The sequence below is a fragment of the Ursus arctos genome, unplaced genomic scaffold (assembly GCF_023065955.2).
Source record: "Ursus arctos isolate Adak ecotype North America unplaced genomic scaffold, UrsArc2.0 scaffold_30, whole genome shotgun sequence".
Classification (NCBI taxonomy): Eukaryota; Metazoa; Chordata; class Mammalia; order Carnivora; family Ursidae; genus Ursus; species Ursus arctos.
In genome coordinates this window covers 12,928,746-12,946,519 of record NW_026622986.1, presented here as the reverse complement: position 1 = coordinate 12,946,519, position 17,774 = coordinate 12,928,746, and the positions used below count along the sequence as shown (strand labels likewise).

The 17,774-nt window shown below is 34.2% G+C and overlaps 2 protein-coding genes across 14 annotated transcripts in view; one reads left to right on the top strand and one right to left on the bottom strand.

Annotated features, from left to right (window-relative positions):
- The window catches only part of ABI1 (abl interactor 1), a 123,969-nt gene extending 106,515 nt beyond the window's left edge, over positions 1-17,454 (top strand). For 5 of the 10 annotated variants that reach the window (XM_026490284.4, XM_026490278.4, XM_026490279.4 and 2 more), the window contains 4 exons: positions 4,109-4,282; positions 7,359-7,445; positions 11,362-11,547; positions 15,287-17,454. In XM_026490284.4, the coding sequence (XP_026346069.1) occupies positions 4,109-4,282; positions 7,359-7,445; positions 11,362-11,547; positions 15,287-15,462 (623 nt within the window). In that variant the 3' untranslated portion in view covers positions 15,463-17,454. The remainder of the gene's footprint in view (positions 1-4,108; positions 4,283-7,358; positions 7,446-11,361; positions 11,548-15,286) is intronic. The other 5 variants (XM_026490281.4, XM_026490280.4, XM_026490285.4 and 2 more) reach the window with 2 other exon arrangements.
- The window catches only part of PDSS1 (decaprenyl diphosphate synthase subunit 1), a 44,235-nt gene continuing 43,721 nt past the window's right edge, over positions 17,261-17,774 (bottom strand). For 3 of the 4 annotated variants that reach the window (XM_057304723.1, XM_026490286.3, XM_026490290.4), the window contains one exon: positions 17,261-17,718. In XM_057304723.1, the coding sequence (XP_057160706.1) occupies positions 17,714-17,718 (5 nt within the window). In that variant the 3' untranslated portion in view covers positions 17,261-17,713. The remainder of the gene's footprint in view (positions 17,719-17,774) is intronic. The other variant, XM_044380728.3, reaches the window with a different exon arrangement.

The following is a 17,774-nucleotide window of genomic DNA, read 5'->3' as shown; positions in this document are numbered from 1 at the left end:
TGCTTAATTTGTAACCAATTTCATGTGATTTGTATTTGTTGCTTGTTTTGATTTTTTAAGGAAAATTATAGCAGTGATTGTTCAAAAAGATATTTTTAAATTAGTAATATAGTATTTTTTTTACGTGAAACTTCATTTGGAACTCCCTGGTGTATACAGTCAAAGGATTGGAGTGAAGACGTGGGACAGGAGGAGTTAAAATGGAAAAGAAAATGATGTGTGGTCGTGGGGTGCTCCTGAGGCTTTCCTGTGGATCACAGTGTAAAAAACTCAGTATATAGCTCAGTACTTGCGGCGTCTGGGATGCCAAGAATTTTTTTTTTTTTTAAGATTTTATTTATTTATTTGACAGAGAGAGACAGCCAGCAAGAGAGGGAACACAAGCAGGGGGAGTGGGAGAGGAAGAAGCAGGCTCATAGCAGAGGAGCCCGATGTGGGGCTCAACCCCATAACGCCAGGATCACGCCCTGAGCCAAAGGCAGACGCTTAACCCACTGTGCCACCCAGGCGCCCCAAGAATTTTTTTTTTTAATCAGATAATTTAAATTGTTCCTAAATCGGAGGTGACTGGATTGGACATATTAGGAATTCAGAATACACACATAGTATGAAACCATTCAGCCTAGAAATGTTCAAGAGCAATAATCCGGGTAGAAATGGATAATGAAACATTTCAAATGATAGCTGAGTTTCAGCTTGAGTGAAGTAAAGCTGTTCAGCCACATCTTTTCAAAACATTGAAAAGGGGCAAAAGGAGATAATAAAAAGAAGACCCTAATAATAAAAATTATTGTCAGAAATTCCATGTGAAAAAAAAGTCCCCAGCCTACTTAATAATCAGGAAAATGAAAGTTAAAATCACAATGAGATACTATTTTATATCCACCTTATAAGTAGAAATGTAGAAGTGTCCTAGTACCCAGTGTTGATGAGGATATGTAGTAACAGGAAAGTACACTGCTGGTGGGAGTTTATTAGTTGATACACTCTCTTTGGAAAGTAATTTGTTGTTACCTAGTCAGGTTGAACAGGTTTCTACCTTAGATTTAATAATTTCATTTCTAGATTTTTTTTAAAAGATTTTATTTATTTATTTGACGGAGAGACAGCCAGCGAGAGAGGGAACACAAACGGGGAGTGGGAGAGGGAGAAGCAGGCTCCCAGCGGAGGAGCCTGATGTGGGGCTCGATCCCAGAACGCCGGGATCATGCCCTGAGCCGAAGGCTTAACAGCTGCGCTACCCAGGCGCCCCTCATTTCTAGATATTAACCCTAGAGTATGGCTTCTCAGAATATGGCTACAGGTCCCCTGGGGGGTGCTAAGATCCTTTTTTGGAGTTTTTGGGGTCAGAATTATATTCATAATAATACTAAGACCTATTTGCCTTTTTCATTCTCATGTACAAGTATACAGTGGAAGTTTCCAGAGGCTGTATGACTTATGATAGAATCATTGCTGTGACAGCTAACAGAATGTTTATTCGTATTTGGTATATTCATGTGTTTTAAAGATGTGTCAGTTTTAATTTCTAACATAGTAATTACCTCTTGCTATAACCCACCTCTGCAAAAGCTTTTTGAGGTTCTCTAATTTTAAAGAGTGGACATAAAACCATAAAATTTGAAAACCACTGTCCTAGAGCAGTGGCTTTGAGAGTATGATCCCCAGACCAACTGCATCATCATCACAGGGGAACTAGTTAGAAATGTAAATTCTCAGATCCCATTCTAGACCTACTCACTTAGAAACTTTGAGGACTAGGCCCAGCAGTCTGTATTATAACAAGCCCTCAAAGTGAAATTGTGATCAATGCTGAAGTCTGAGAACCAGTGTGGTAGAGAAACTCAGGAACCACATTTAAGAACGTTCATAGTAATAGCATTAATATTAGCGAAAATCCAGATGTAACCCAAATGTTTAATCACAGTAGAATGGTTAATAAATTGTGGCATGCTCACATGCAAATAAAACAACAAAAATGGATGATACAATATTGATATGCTTACCACCGGGGATGAATCCTAAATAAAAAACAAAACAAAAAAGAGCAAGCCAGCAGCATGCATAATTACTCCATTATAAAAGTTTATAAATTATAACTTCTCTGTGTATTGTGCATTGTTTAAGGGTACATATATATGTGTTTTAAAAAAAGAATCTGTAAAGAAAGAATGTTGGACACCTTTTGGGTTTTGGGATTTAGGAGGCAAAAACAGGAAGCTTTGGTGTTACTGGTAATATACTGTTTCGTGGAGCTGGGTATTTTATTTTTCTTTAAATTATATATAAAATATTTATATAAAAATTATATGTAACAATTACATATAATTATACATATTAGTATATATAATATTTCTGTATATAACAATTATGTGTATAAATCATATACCCATTGGTATTATGATTTATTACATAATAAAATGTTAAAGAAAAATTCTGAAATAAGCACAGTTTGGAAATGCTGAATGGTTGGTTTTCAGTTTTAGATCATCAAGGAGAATACTTGGGTTTCATGTACTTTTTATATAAGTCAGAGAAATATAAAAATCATTTTACAGAGATCTCCATTAAAAACAGCTAAAGGTTTACCTCCTAGCTCTGTGGAAACCCTAGCTATCCAAAATTTCTTATTCATGAAGGATCTTGAATAGAGTGTTATATTTGTTTATTTATTTATTTTTTAAGATTTTATTTATTTATTGGACAGAGACAGCCAGCGAGAGAGGGAACACAAGCAGGGGGAGTGGGAGAGGAAGAAGCAGGCTCCCAGTGGAGGAGCCCGATGTGGGGCTCGATCCCAGAACGCCGGGATCACGCCCTGAGCCGAAGGCAGACGCTTAATGACTGTGCTACCCAGGCGCCCCGAGTGTTATTTTTAAAATGTGTTTCTATTTAGAAAATGAGCATTGGGATGATTCAAATAATTAGTGACTGCTTATGGCTTGGGAGCTCCAAAATGTTAAATTTATTAGCACTTTTTAAAATGAACAACCTCTGCTGTATGGTTTTATGTAATAACTTGTATGACCTCTAGGAGAGGTTAAATTACACAACTGAATGAAAATACACTAGTTTTACTTACTCTGGTTAGATGTTTGGGTGGGGCAAAGAAGCTAACATTAATCCTGAAGTTACCTTTGGAAAGTATGGTTAACTTTAGAGGCTTTGAACTTTATTAACCTTTTAAATATTAAACTTTTGAAATGTTGGTAAAGATGATGTTGAATAAAATTTTAAGAACTGTTAGTACTTTAGTCATTCTAGATATGCATGATACTAAAAAAGAAGATTGTTTTGGGTATAGGATGGAAAAAAACCCTCCAAGTATGGTGAAAGGTAATGGATTTTCTACATGAAGCTGCTTTAAAATTGTAAAATTGTTTTACAAAGGCTAAAATTATTTACAGTTTTGTCAGTTACAAAAATTTAAGTGAAAGGGGAAGTATGTTATTCTTAAAAGTTTGGAGATACGTAACAAATCCGATACTATATATAAGTACTTTGAAACTAGAAATTGTGCTTCTCATAACAATGATTCTGCTATCATATGTATTTGATTGTAACCACTAACACAGTAAACATTCACATAAAATATGGCAGTGTATGTGGAAAATATGCTAGCCTGTTTACATTTTATAATTTCACCTGTGCTCCTGAAGATTTTGCGATGGAAAAGGAAGTTTGTAAACCAACTGTTAATACATTCACTTTTGAAAACTGATGCGTTCCATTTCATATTACCTTTTGGTACTTATTTTGTTGGAGAGACATAGTTCACATGTAAAACCTACATCTTCTAAAATGATACAGAAAAAAATTATGTATAATATTAACAAAATACCATTTGGGATTCTGCTAAATTAAAAGGTTTAAGAATGTTATTTGTTGTACTTTTGCAGCTTTCCACACAGTATCTATTTTTCCTTTTGTTTGTAACTTCAGAGAGCTATTTGTGCTTTATCTTCACTTTTCTCTTTATTTTGTGCTGTGGGCTTTAAAAAATAATACATATTTCTTACTGAGAGTCCCCCTCTCTTTGTTCTGCCTTCAGAGGTCACATGTTTCTCAAGTTCTTTGTTGGTTGCTTTTGACTAATGCTTTTCCGCAGCCCCGGGCTCAGCTCCTGGTTCCCAGTATGGCACAATGACCAGGCAGATATCTCGACACAACTCTACCACTTCCTCGGCATCTTCTGGTGGATACAGACGAACTCCCTCTGTGACTGCTCAATTTTCTGCTCAGCCTCATGTTAATGGAGGTCCACTTTATTCTCAGAATTCAAGTAAGCTTTTGCTTTGCAGGCGTACAGCAACAGTGGAGTTCCTTTTGAAGGAAATTATTTGAAGCTGTTGTTCTTGCCAGTGATAGACAACAATTGAAACCAGGCTATTTCATGTTTAGTTTTGCTTTAGGAAATCAGTCCTTGAATCCTGCCATTTTAAGAATTAGCACTTATCACAAAAATAATTGCTTATCACTTTCAAAAAAATTCAGACTTAACTGAGTATGCTTACGTACTAAAATTTAACTAATGGTTTAATATTGTCATTTTTATTACTATAAATAGAATTAGAGAAGAAAAATACTGAAATTAAGCTGAGTTTATTTTTATTGGCATGTTTGAGACACTTCAGTAGCAGTGAAAGTAAGAACATTGTGAAAATTTTTCTTTTAAAGTAATACAATGAAATTGCTGGCTATCACTTTTAAGCTTGTTAACCTGTACTGAAATGAGTTCAAAACCATTAAAAACATTTGTGATGCTTGCTTATTCTGTCTCTAATCACTGTTAACAGTGGGGAGGATTTTCTTCTGATTTCTTTCTCTTCATGTCAAATTGCACATCTCAACACTAACTGCAATCAGTGTTTTTAAAGGCATACAGATATTTAAAGATTAGAAACTAGTTTTGGCAGGGAGTATGAATTGCCTAGGGTAATCGTTAATTTCACTTATTATGTTAAGATGCCTAATTCAAAAAGGAAAAAAAAAACCCTGACATGAGTCTGTTGTCCAGTATTTGTTATTGGCTTCAAGAGGCGAACACTGGGCATAGTCTGGAACACAATTTCCCATGTGGCGCTTGTAACTACTTTCTAGAGCTGCATGTTGTATTAGTAAAAAACAATGAGTATTCCCTCTTTCCCTAAGAAGTTGGTTTTAAGATAATTTATAATGCATGTTCTGAACATGTATTTTACAGCAGAGCTAGAGGAAAGTTCTCTTATTTCTAATGTAAATTTTAGAGTTAAAGATTGTGTTCTAGCAAAAAACTCCCAAGAATTGAAAAATACTTTAGCAAAAATGTCAAAATTTACAGATAATCCCCAAATTTATACAGTCCTTTTCCAGACCAAAATTTTTAACCAGGCTACCTACCAAGAAACTTTACCAGTTAGAATTTTATCTCATGTTTTCCCTGATTTCCTTTTGGTAATGAAAGGTACCTAGAGTCTGAATATTCCATGGATTGATTATCTGATTATTAGCCTCAGTAGTTTCATGATCTTTTAATTTTTTTCATAATATATTGTGTTTTTAGATCCCATCTTTATGTTCTTTATTTTTCTTTGCCTCACTTAGATATTTAGATTACTCTTCAAATAGGGTTTTTAGTGACACTTCACCTAGTACATGTTTGTGTAGTTTTATTTTAACAGTGCTCAGTGGATTACTTATTCTCAAATAAGACCTTTTCAATACTGAGTAACTATATCTTTTTGATATTATAAAGGAAATTTGGACTCAAATTTAAAAAATATTATGTGTCAAAATAACTATCCCTCAATCTGAGTTACTGTTGGTGTTGTAGTAATAGTGGTAGTAGTGGTGGTTGCTGTAGTAGTAGTAAGTAGTAGTAGTAGTAGTAGTAGTAGTAGTGGGGTGTAAATGTTTTTAGTGTTTTGATGTGCATATTTCCCCTTCTGTCCAGGTGTGTTGGTAATGACTAGTATCTTCATAGCATAGCTTTTCTTTTTCTCTCTGTACTAACCAGCATGTCTAGTTACTAAGGGTTGTTTCTAAACAAATTTTTTAGGCTCGTGGGAGGTTTGTTTTGTTTTTAAATCAAAACTGTAACATTTTATTTATTTAAGAGCCTTCTATATCCAAAGTATCAGAATCAATGAGAACCAGTTTCATAGTGAATTGAATGTTAATTTTAGCCATACAATGGGTATAAATGCAATTACATTGCTTTGGTAAGTTATTGCTGCTTTGAATACTGAACCTCTTTCAAATTTTTATGCTTACCAACAAAATTTATACATTGGGTTAATTGAAACCCCCTTTTGGTTAAATGATCCTTGGGAACCAACAAATCGTTTTTCTCTGTCGATTTAGTGTCACGTTTTACTAACTGCCAGTAAAGAATTTTGCGAGTCAGTCCTGTTGATTTTTTCTAAGCAATCTTTGGCAATTACTATCTTGTTAAAAATGAGACAAAATGGTAAACTTAGGAATGTTTACTTCTAGTTTGCTACAGTTTTTAATACATTTGTTTCCCATGTGAGCATTTGATATCAACTTCCTATAAATTATGTCCTCTCTAGGTAGAAGTTGGAATGTTTACAGCTACTCAGTGATTGGTTAGAAATTACTTTAATGCAAATAACTGCATATTTTAACCTGTTATGAGATCAGGTTTCCTATTTCAGAAAAGTGATAAAATGAAGAAGGTCTTTTGAAATACTTACCCTAAGAAACTCAATGAACAGTTAACATGGTATGTGGAGCACACTTATTCCCTAGTAAATTTAGGAGGGATATCTTTACAAATAAAATTGTCACCTTAGAATAATAATCACCTTGTTTTACAATAACAAGGGTTTTTCCTGGAGAGCTGTATGTAAATTTAGATATATAATAAAGGAAACCTGTGACTAATATATATATTTATATATGGAATAAACAGCTATTCCATAACACATTTATTTGGGTTCTAATTTACAACATTACCTTAAAAGCTAGACATACCCGTTAGGTTATAGCGATTTGGCAGACACAATATCTTGGAAATACTGCTGTTACTCATTTTTTAAAGTCTTTCCTTAGAATTTGAAAATGAGTGTGATGGTAAACTTGAATCTTCCCCAAACAGAATAACATTAGGATTAAATTACATGTATTTAAAAAAATTAATCAGTTGGCTAAGCAACAGCTCAGTTTAGGTTTGCTGGTGGGAAATGAAGAAGTTTCTGCAGATTTTTGTTTTGTTTTTTGTTTTGTTTTGTTTCATTTGCAAACTGTTCTTTGCATACTTATGTTTGTGGTCCTTGTAACTGACTTCTGCTTTTTGTTTGTTTCTTTTTCTTTCCTTTATCTGTTTTACTTCCCCCATACTGTGTTGTTGCTACCAGTATCTATTGCTCCACCCCCTCCCCCTATGCCTCAGTTGACTCCACAGATACCTCTCACAGGCTTCGTGGCCAGGGTGCAGGAAAACAGTAAGTTCGGAAAAACAGAGCTGTCAAAGAGTAGAGGCTGTCTCCTTATAGCTTGCATGGCTGATGAGTCATCATTTTCTTACTTTTATTGAGAAGCTAATCTTATCTTGAAAGTAGGTGCAGATATGTTTTTGAAACTGAAGAGCACGGTCTTCAGTTTTTTCTCTTGTGTGCATGATTACTGACCCATAGAAATTTCAAAACTGCAACTTTCTTATGTTATTTACATGATCTAAAACATGAAATCTGATCTCTGCAGATTCTTAAGGAAAGCGTAATGAAACATAAAAATTCAAATTGTATGGAAACTACCAGCTTCCAGTAGTTATTAGGGGAATTAGAAAACATTTTGTATTCTGTTGCCAGCAAATTCATCAGCATATGGATAATTACAGTATGGGATTAAATTTATTATGCATTGGGGGCAGGTTTTTTTTTTTTCCCCCTTTAGTTACATAAAAATTTTGGTGAAAGCTTTGTAAAAGCCTCAGATTTTTATGCAGAAATAATTTTGAACCTATATAAAGATTTGTTGTTAGGATAAGAATGAATCTGCAAGAATAATTTACATCCAGGTTATCCATGTGAGAGTGATAATGGTGAGCTCTCTTCGTGTTTTGGCCCATGAGGAATATTTCCGAATACCCACATCTTTCAGCCTTTAGGTCTTCTCTCAGGCAGGTCAGGTTAATGATTTTTGGAAATTCTTTTGAATACATGGATTTGATTAGGATAGAGTAGTTTATATTGCTGCTTACATTGAGGTTCCAGAGGATGTATGATCCTAACTCCACAGAGTGAATGTTACTTGACAAAATAAAAAATACCACTATTACTGAATTATACTATCCCAAAATAAATGTTGAGATTAAGATGGTAAGGTGGTCTAGTAATGATTTACTTCATTTGGGATCATCGCCATGCAAATTTTAGAATGGTTATAACAAATGTGTAACCCACATGACTACCCCATCTTCCAGGAGAAGACAGTGTAGCAAATTCTAATGTTCAGCTTTTGCTAACCCTGTTGTGTAATTCTCCACATTTCCTCCCTTCCTCCAGTCAAATAATTGTTTATTCAGTGTTATGTGCTAGGCTCTGGGAAGAGTACAGATAGTCTAAGACAAAGTTTCTACCTTCACGAAACATGTATGATTGAATGGGCTTTTTATAAAATGTTGTAGTTCCAAAATGTTGAAATTTCTGAGTGTAAAACATCCTTATTGTTAACATTTGTTTGAAAACTCCAGTATATTTAAACTTATTAAAAAAAGTGAATCTTATTTTTTTAAAAAGAAGTAAGTAAGGGTAAATTGGTGGTCCTTAGTGCTACAAGAGTTTAAAAACTTGAGCTGCCTTACAGTCAAAAATTGGGAGGAAATATTTTAAGATAGCCATAATAAACATCCATTTAGTGGGGCCAAAGCATATTGACTAGCATTTTGGTAACTTTTTATTTAGATTGTATTTATTTATTAGACAGAGGGAGGGAAAGTGAGCCTGAGAGAAAGAGAAAGAGGAAAAGAGAGAGCGCACCAGCAGGAGGAGAGGCAGAGGGAGAGAGAGAAGCAGACCCCCCACTGAGCAGGAAGCCTTGATCCCAGGACCCTGAGATCATGACCTGAGCCAAAGGCAGACGCTTAACCAAAGGCAGACACTTAATCGACTGAGCCACTTAGGCACCCCAACTCTTTTTTTTTCTTTTTTAATAGAAATTCAGTATTAATGTATATAATTCTAGGCATGCATGGTTTTTGCTCAGGAGGACCATGGTACTTACTATTTTATTTTAGTTCTTTTCCCCAGACTTAGGAACTGGAATCAGTTACTCTCATTTTGCTGCAGAATGTGCAGCTTTATTTAGGATCTATTTTCTTTGAAAGCATGTTAGGAATATTGATTATTAACTTTGTATCAGTATCTTACATGTTTTATGGAGTATGAATTTTCTGTATTCTCTTAAATACGCAGTTTCCTGTGGCACTCAAAATTGGTGATAATGGCCTGTGGCAGTTAACCTACTAAATGTGCTTCACTTTAAGACATGAGCGCCTGAAAAATGTCCATGTGTTTACATCTGTGTATGATTAACATCCGGAAGCATTTTTGAACTAATTATGTGTGGTGTTAGACAAAGGATTATGCGTAGAGAATTAGATTGACCAGACTTCTGCCCTTGTGTATATATAATTTAGAGATAAGCCAATGTAGAGTCACAGCAGTTGGACATGAAGCAATTGAGTGAAAACATGAAACTAGTTATGTATTAAAAGAGTAAATGCAATTTAGGGGTTCAGGCAAACAATTTACACATTAAGCCAAATTAAGAATATGAGCTATGGCTCTTTGATGTTAGGATGGATTCATACCCATTTTCTTCTCCTCTCAATAATATTAGAAAGCTTTGTGGAGAAGGTAAGGGCAAAAATAAAATGGATCCAGGCATTTGGTGGAAAAATAAATTGTAGACCTGCTTGATAGCTATCAGAATGAGCGTCACTACACAAGATTTGTTTTCTCATAGTCTTTCTCATCTCCCGACAGGATCAAATAAAAATCAGAATTGAAGTGCTTGTGGAAGTAGGGCTATTATCCACAGGTGTTCTAAATCTGGATCCCTTGGTTATATTCTCAGCACGTTTTTCCAAATAGGGTGGAGTAAACTTTAAAACCTGTATTACAAATAGATTATGACTGCATGCTTTGATCACATAAATAGCTCCAGAAATTGGCATTTGAGTTAGGATGTTGGTATTCTGAATTCCTCCCCTGCAGTTATTATAGAATTCCTTGTATCATTTGTGTCAAAACATTTTCACGTCTTTAACTTTCAAAGAAATCTGTGGATCAGAAATTCGAATTAAGAATTAGTTGCGTGTTCTAGCTTTGAATTGCTTAATATTGGGAGCACTTGTTACCTGGTATCATAATAGTTCAATGAGCATAGTTCTAGCCTGTCATTTTCTCATTTCACTGTTCGATTATTTAAATCACACACACATACATGTACCACACCCATCTACAACTTGAGGTATGAGTTGTTATTATTGTTTTGCATGATATGAGTTTTTGTTTGTTTGTTTTTAATTACATCTTCCTGCAACACTTTATTTTAAAAATCTTTATTGTGGATGTATTCTTAGAAACTTGTATCTTTAGGATCGAGTCTTTCCCACATCCCATGCTTAAGTTTTACTAGCAATAATGCAAAAATTCTTAGTTTGCTTTCTGCATTTAAAAAGCTGATTATGAATTACAAACGTTTTTGAAAATTTTCAATGAGATATTGGAATTATTTAATTTCTAACTTAATTTCTCTTGTTAAAATTTACATAAAAGAGTAGAAAACCTACACAATGAAGCAGACCTGATACTGCCAATTTTTTTCTCGGTTAAAACAGACAAAAATGAATACCCACCCACTGGAGGCTTATTTCTGGGGAACTAAAAGATAACTAAAAGCTAAAATCAGGGACCTGAATGTGCACAGTGAATGGTTATCAAACCCTAAATGTAGTGGTGTACATAACATTTACAGTAGTCCACATGAGAAATGTGACATAAGGCTTACTTAAGGAGGTAGGCTAACTAAAGAGTGACATTTGTTCTGATCCGAGCCTTGGACTAAGGGAACTTTTTTACTCCTGTATCCTTATAAAAAGAGACATTGTCTCCTAATCTCCTGCGTTTATTAATTTGTAGCACTTCCTAATACTCTAATTTTTAGCTCATTTTATCATTGCAAAATTATTCTTAGGAGTAGAAGCTCTAACACACCAAGCTTTTATTTCTAATCATTGCATGTTTTATTAGAGTGCATGCTATATACAAATTAGAGCTTTCTTAAATTCTGTTAATTTAGGAATTTTCATTTACTCTAATTCCTGATTCAAATTAATTATCTGGATTCTTTTAGTTGCGGATAGTCCGACTCCACCGCCACCACCTCCCCCAGATGACATTCCCATGTTCGATGACTCTCCACCTCCGCCACCACCACCTCCAGTGGATTATGAAGATGAAGAGGCTGCAGTAGTTCAGTATAATGATCCGTATGCGGATGGGGATCCTGCCTGGGCCCCCAAGAATTATATTGAGAAAGGTAAGGTACAGTCACCATTGAATTGAGGTAAAGGAAACTTAACCTCATTTTATAGAATTTTAGAGCTATAAAGAACATCTAGTCGTTTCTCAACCCTTTGAATAGCTTTACCAGCCAACATAATTTCGTTAAACCTTATTTCCTCTACATTTCCAGTGTAAAGGAATGGTCTTTCTTTATTTTTAAGTTAAAAGTATGTTATGATGTTAGATGTGGTTTTTCAAATGACATAGGCTTCCAGCTGGAGATGAACTTGGCTGTTTGCATTTTGTAGCTGAAATAAATAAGGCACAGAAAAGGAGTTAAATGACTTACTAACGTTATATAATTAAGATTTAAAACAAAATTTCTAAACTCTTAAAGAGAGAAACTTTTCATATCTAAATATTTTAAAATATATTGAGACTATCATGAGAAAGAGCCTCAATTAAGGTTTTCAGTTAGTTGATCTTGTAAAAGAGAAGATAATCACTAGAATTTCATTTCATGAAATTATGTATAACTCTAACATCCAGATCTATCAAAATTACCTGACATTCACTATAATTACGTATTAAGAAAATAGTGGTAGGAAAGAAAGAAATCCTGTTTTTAGAGATTTAATTGCTTTTCTTCATCCAGCTGTCATTTTAAAGTCTGTATTTGTCGAGTTTTGAAAAATGCTTGTAATGTAGTTAAGCACATTTGATTGCCTTTGAAATGTATTTCCTTCCATTGGCATTTACTCGGTTAATTTGACAGTAAGCAGCTATAGCTCTTGAGGCCTGCAGCATTCTCTCGTACCTAGAGTTTTGAATACATGGCTAAAAGGGAATTGGGTGTTTTCCTTTTGTATGTATGTGTTTAAATTTTTTGAGTATAGTTGACACACAATGTTACATTAGTTTCCGGTTTACAACATGATTTAGCATTTCTGTAGGTTATGCTGTGCTCACCACAAGTGTAGCTGCCATCCGTCACTATGCAAGCTATTAACATGCCACTGACTACATTCTCTATGCTGTGCCTTTTTAAATACTTTTAAACAGTGAATATTCTATATACTGTTCAGGAAATCTTGAATATTCTACCTTATGTTTAGATTCTCCTCTGCCTTTAGATAGAGATATGTTGTGGTTATTATGAGGTTGATAAACTTAAGTAGTTTTGAGTTGTGTACCTGTATTTCCTGGTTTGGAAAAGCAGATTTAACTTTAAATTGGGACTAATATGGAACTAATAAAAAGATAAATTTGAAATTATTTAATGGTTAATACACTTGGCAATAGAGCAGAATTACAAAATGTCTTTACAAGTTGAAATAACAGTTTTAAGTTAGCGGTCATCACACATGTTTTGTAAAAGACCGGATAATAAGTATTTTTAACTTTAAAAAAAAATTCAGGTATAGTTAACACAACAGCATTCTGTTAGTTTCAGTTGTACAACATAATAATTTGATACGTTTATATTGCAAAAATGAAATATTTTTAAGTTTGCCAACCATACAGTTTCTTTTGTCACAACTATTCAGCCCTGCTGTTGAAGCACAAAAGCAGCCATAGACACTACATAAGCGAGTGGATGTGTCCATGTTCCAGTAAAACTTTATTTACAAAAAGGGCAGTGGTTTGGATTTGGCCATGGGCCACTGTTTGCTGACCCATAGTCTAAATCAGAGAGTTGAGATTTAGTAGGATTATATTTAAAGTCTTCTTAAATAGTCACCTTTATAATCACAAGATGAATAAGACCTGGTTTAAGAGGAATTTAGTTGGATATATTAATCAATGGTATGACATGACTGTTCCAAAAGCCAAATTCCTAGGGTACATTAGCTGAACTGTAACCTAATATATACCAATCTAATCATATCCATTTATATTACACTAGTATTATGTCTCGTTTTGAGTACCACATTTTAAGATCCTGCAAACAGAAATGTCTTCAGGAGGAGAATATCAGGAGGCAGAATATCTAGGAAGTGCACCAATAACGTGAAACAGTTGAAAGCATTGTTTCTAAGTTGAGGAGAAGATTGTAGGGGAACTAGGTAGCTATCTTCAAATTTTTATCATGTAGAAGTAGGATTAGAGTGTGAGACTTTGAGTTCCAAAAAATCCTACAGTACATACAGAAGGGGGAGTTTAGCTCTGTATGAATTCGGATTCTGGAGAGTGGAATGGACATTGAATTGTTAATGATTAAGTACTCATCAGTAAACATTATTATATGAGAGAATATATGCATCGGGGAGGGGAAGTTGGGTACGACTAGGATTCGTTTACAAAAGGACTTGGAAAATAGAAACAATTTGGCTCAGTACTTTCACCAGCTCTTTGTGTAAGTGGAGCTAAAAGCCTGAGGAAAAGAAAGCTTTCATTCTGCTGACTAACTTTGAGGGTGTCAGGCTTCTGTCATGATCCGTCTAAAAGTCCTCTACACCACACAAACTCTGACCTATTGTGACTGTGAATACAAAGAAATTAATGTTACCGAAGCTATAATAAATAATAATAATTGACAAATTAATAAGTAATACGTTAATGACTAAATTATTACATTATTTTCCTTACTAATGGTTTTCTAGTAATCACTCAATTTTCTTGAATGGTTATTTAGCCAAAAGTAATACCAGGATAATAGTTTAGTACTATTTATTCTGTATGTTTTTGGGTTTTTTGGAAACCGGATAGGTCAGTGAGCTTATAACTATGATTCAGCTGCAGGATTAAAATAGAGGAGAGTGGACTTGAGTTTACTTAATATAATTTTGTAAAGGGAAAAAAAGGTTGCCTGTTTTAAGTTTGTGGATGGTGCTATGGATCAGTACTTTAAGCCTCTTCCTTATTTATAATTCACTAATTCAGAATAATTAGGAGAAGTTATCTTTCTCAGGGGAAAAGCAAGTTCCAAAATAAATGTCCTAAGAGCTGTTTTAAGAAAAAAGATAACACGAGGTAATGAAAATCTGTCACATACCATTTCACATATACTAGATAATTGCATATAACTTCAGAACTATCAGGCTATAAAGGCAGGATGAAGGAACAATTAAATTCATAAACCAGTTGTTTGGAAAACTAGTAATGTTTTGATGACTCTCCTTTCCACAGCACTCTTTACAAAGGAAGTGAGTATTTTGAACTCAAAATAATCAAATAGCACAGAATTGCACAGTTCTCTAAGTCTTAATTAATGGGCCTTTGCTCACATATTTCCCCCTTTTAAAAAAAAATCCAGTTGACCTTTAAAGTATGTAAATACTCTTTTAAATAATCTAGGTATGGCCCCACAAATTACATGCATATTTTCTGTGAATGAGTAGGATGAGATTGACCTCCCAGGATATGTGTATTTTCAAATTAGACAGGTTGGGTTGTTACCTGATGTACTGATTGGCTCTGTAGCTTTGCCCACTACGTATTTTGGAAGATGGTGTTTTGCAATGGTTGGCGCTTAGTCGATATTTGAACAAATGAAACATCTAATAAATAAGAAAATTCAGGGATCTTTCCTGGATAGATTGGTTGAAACTCTGGACTTCTCTGTAGTCAGATTGTCAATTTGGTCCTACGATCAAGCCAGTGATTTAGACACATCGTTGGCCACTGACTTGCCTGTTTTTACCAGTTTAACAGTATTTGTACAAATAGTTGGTTTTGCTCTACTATAGATTTAACTGGAATTACATTTTAAAATTCAGTTAAATGTTGTAAATAGTGCACTTACCACGGTATTTCAACTGTTCTTTCCATAGTTGTGGCAATATATGATTATACAAAAGACAAGGATGATGAGCTGTCGTTTATGGAGGGTGCAATCATTTACGTAATAAAGAAGAATGATGATGGCTGGTATGAAGGAGTCTGCAATCGAGTGACTGGTCTGTTCCCTGGGAACTATGTTGAATCAATCATGCACTATACTGATTAATTTTTTTTGCTTTTAAAGTAGGTTCTTCTTATTACTCAGTCATACTGTGGGACTATTATGGTTAACAGAATTGTCTTAAAATGTTTTAAAATGTGCCCATACTTTCAGGACATGCTGTTTTATTGGTATAATTGAATGTCTACCTGTAAGCATACATCTCTGAGGCAGTTTGTGTATTGCTAAACGGCAATTTATACAAGAGGCTGTCCATAACTGATTATGCTTATATACTTACTTACACAGTTAACTTTATGACCAGCCTAAGTATTCTGGGGGTGTGGGGTATAATATTTAACAAATCATGATTCAGATTGTACCATTACATGTTTCAGTGCAGCATGGTTACTAACGCTATGTCAGACTAATATTAAAATCAGAAAATTTCAATCCTGGTGCTGGTCATACTTTTTGTTCAGACTTTCTCATTCTTGAAATATACTATTTGTTTAAAGCATGCATACAAATTTATGTATTGAAATATACTTAAAAAAATTCAAGATGCTTCCAATTTGTGTAATATTTACTTGGAGTACTAGTACTTAGGTCTCTTGAAATGAATTGAGTCTCTAAGGTCTCCATGTGAAACAAAACAAAGGGTTATCTGTAATGTTGTAATTTGTACCTAAGTTTTTTAATGAGTGAATTTGCATTATAAATTTTTTCCATTCATAAATACATAAGTGAACCAAAGGTTTTTGTCCTTTCCTTCACTGGTTTGCTTTTAAAATAAATAAATAAATGAATAAATAAATGAATAAATAAATAAAAGATACTGATTTATTGCAGAATTATGGTTCTATTTTCTCAATATATTAACTTGGAAGAAAAATATTAGCCTTATCTCAACCTGTCCCAATGGCAGTGACTGATTTTTGCAGATTTAAAATCTGAGATGGGTATTTACAAGTCAATCTATTGAATTCCTTTTCTAAAGTAACTTTTTCAAAGCTAAGAAAATGTGTTAAAGTGTGCACATTCTGTAAGTAAAAATTCTCAAGGACTGCCGTATCAGCCCTTCGGGTTTCCAGTGGATTGTTGTATACTGGGTTCAATGAAAGGAAATTATAAGTATCTTTTACATGTTGTTTTTGTAGAAGTGGGTGCAACTGACTTTTGAATAGGCGCTATTTAATCCATTACCTGGCACTAGCAACATAAAAAGGTTTTAAAAAGAAAATAATTTGAAAAAAAGGTGGATCTTGTATTAATCAGTGAACAGGGAATATACCTGACCAACAGATTTATATTGTCTTTTGAAATAATTGAAATGCAACACATGCACTTTGTGTGTCTCCTCTTTATTTAAGGGAAGGTTGGAGGGATGTCTTTTTCTTGTGTGTAATTCTATATTGCCTAGGATATTAAAGTAGAGCACTCAAGTGTGGGTTTCTGTGTAGTGAGGATTTGTTTGGATTTCAAATTACAGTTATGTACTGGGCATTACAGACTTATAACAGCATAGTAAATGGTAAGACTAGTGCAAAACATTTATTTCTGAAAATTAAAGGCCATTATTGCTACCAAATCAATGTGACTGTTGTATATGCATTTTGCCTTTGTTAATTTTAAACATGATTTCAGTATCACTAGTGATCAGCTAGCTACCTTTTTCATTTTTTCAAGTGGAATGTTCTCTTAATTTTGTATATAACCTGTTGTCTAAATTTTATGTACAGTCTTTTATAATAAACCATTCTCCTATATGAAATTTTGGATATTGTTAAAATCTAATGTGGATTGAAATGTAGACTTCACAATTTTTGTGACCTTTACTCCTATGGTGAAACACGATAAACCATTTGAATTTTAACATTGATTATTTATTTGTGTAATGGCTTTACATGTGGATCTTAACAGTGTAAACAATACCACATATAACCATCAAGATACCTCGATTAGAATTTACAGGACTAGAGTGACAGATTCGGATGGTTTAATTACATTTAAAAATTTTCTGAAAAACTTTGCCAATAAAAAAAAATTGCCCATCAATAAGGTTGAAATGATTTTTTGAAATGATTTTTGGTTATCTGCACATGAAGCAAAGGATATTTCACAAAATTCTTTAGGCACAGTCTGGTAAAAAGTAGCTGCCGGAAATAACAGAAAGAGTCGTCATTTATCTCTTGTGAGGACAATTTCTGAAAGCTGAATGAGGGCGTCTCTTTCAGGGGACGGGCGAAGTTTGCTGATCTCTCTCACTGCTTCGTGGCAGTACCGCTGTGCGAGGTAGGTGGTTTGCTGCACACCGTCACTCTGGGGGGGGTACAGAGCAAAAGAGGTCAGACGCATCACTCACTGGGGCAGCGCTT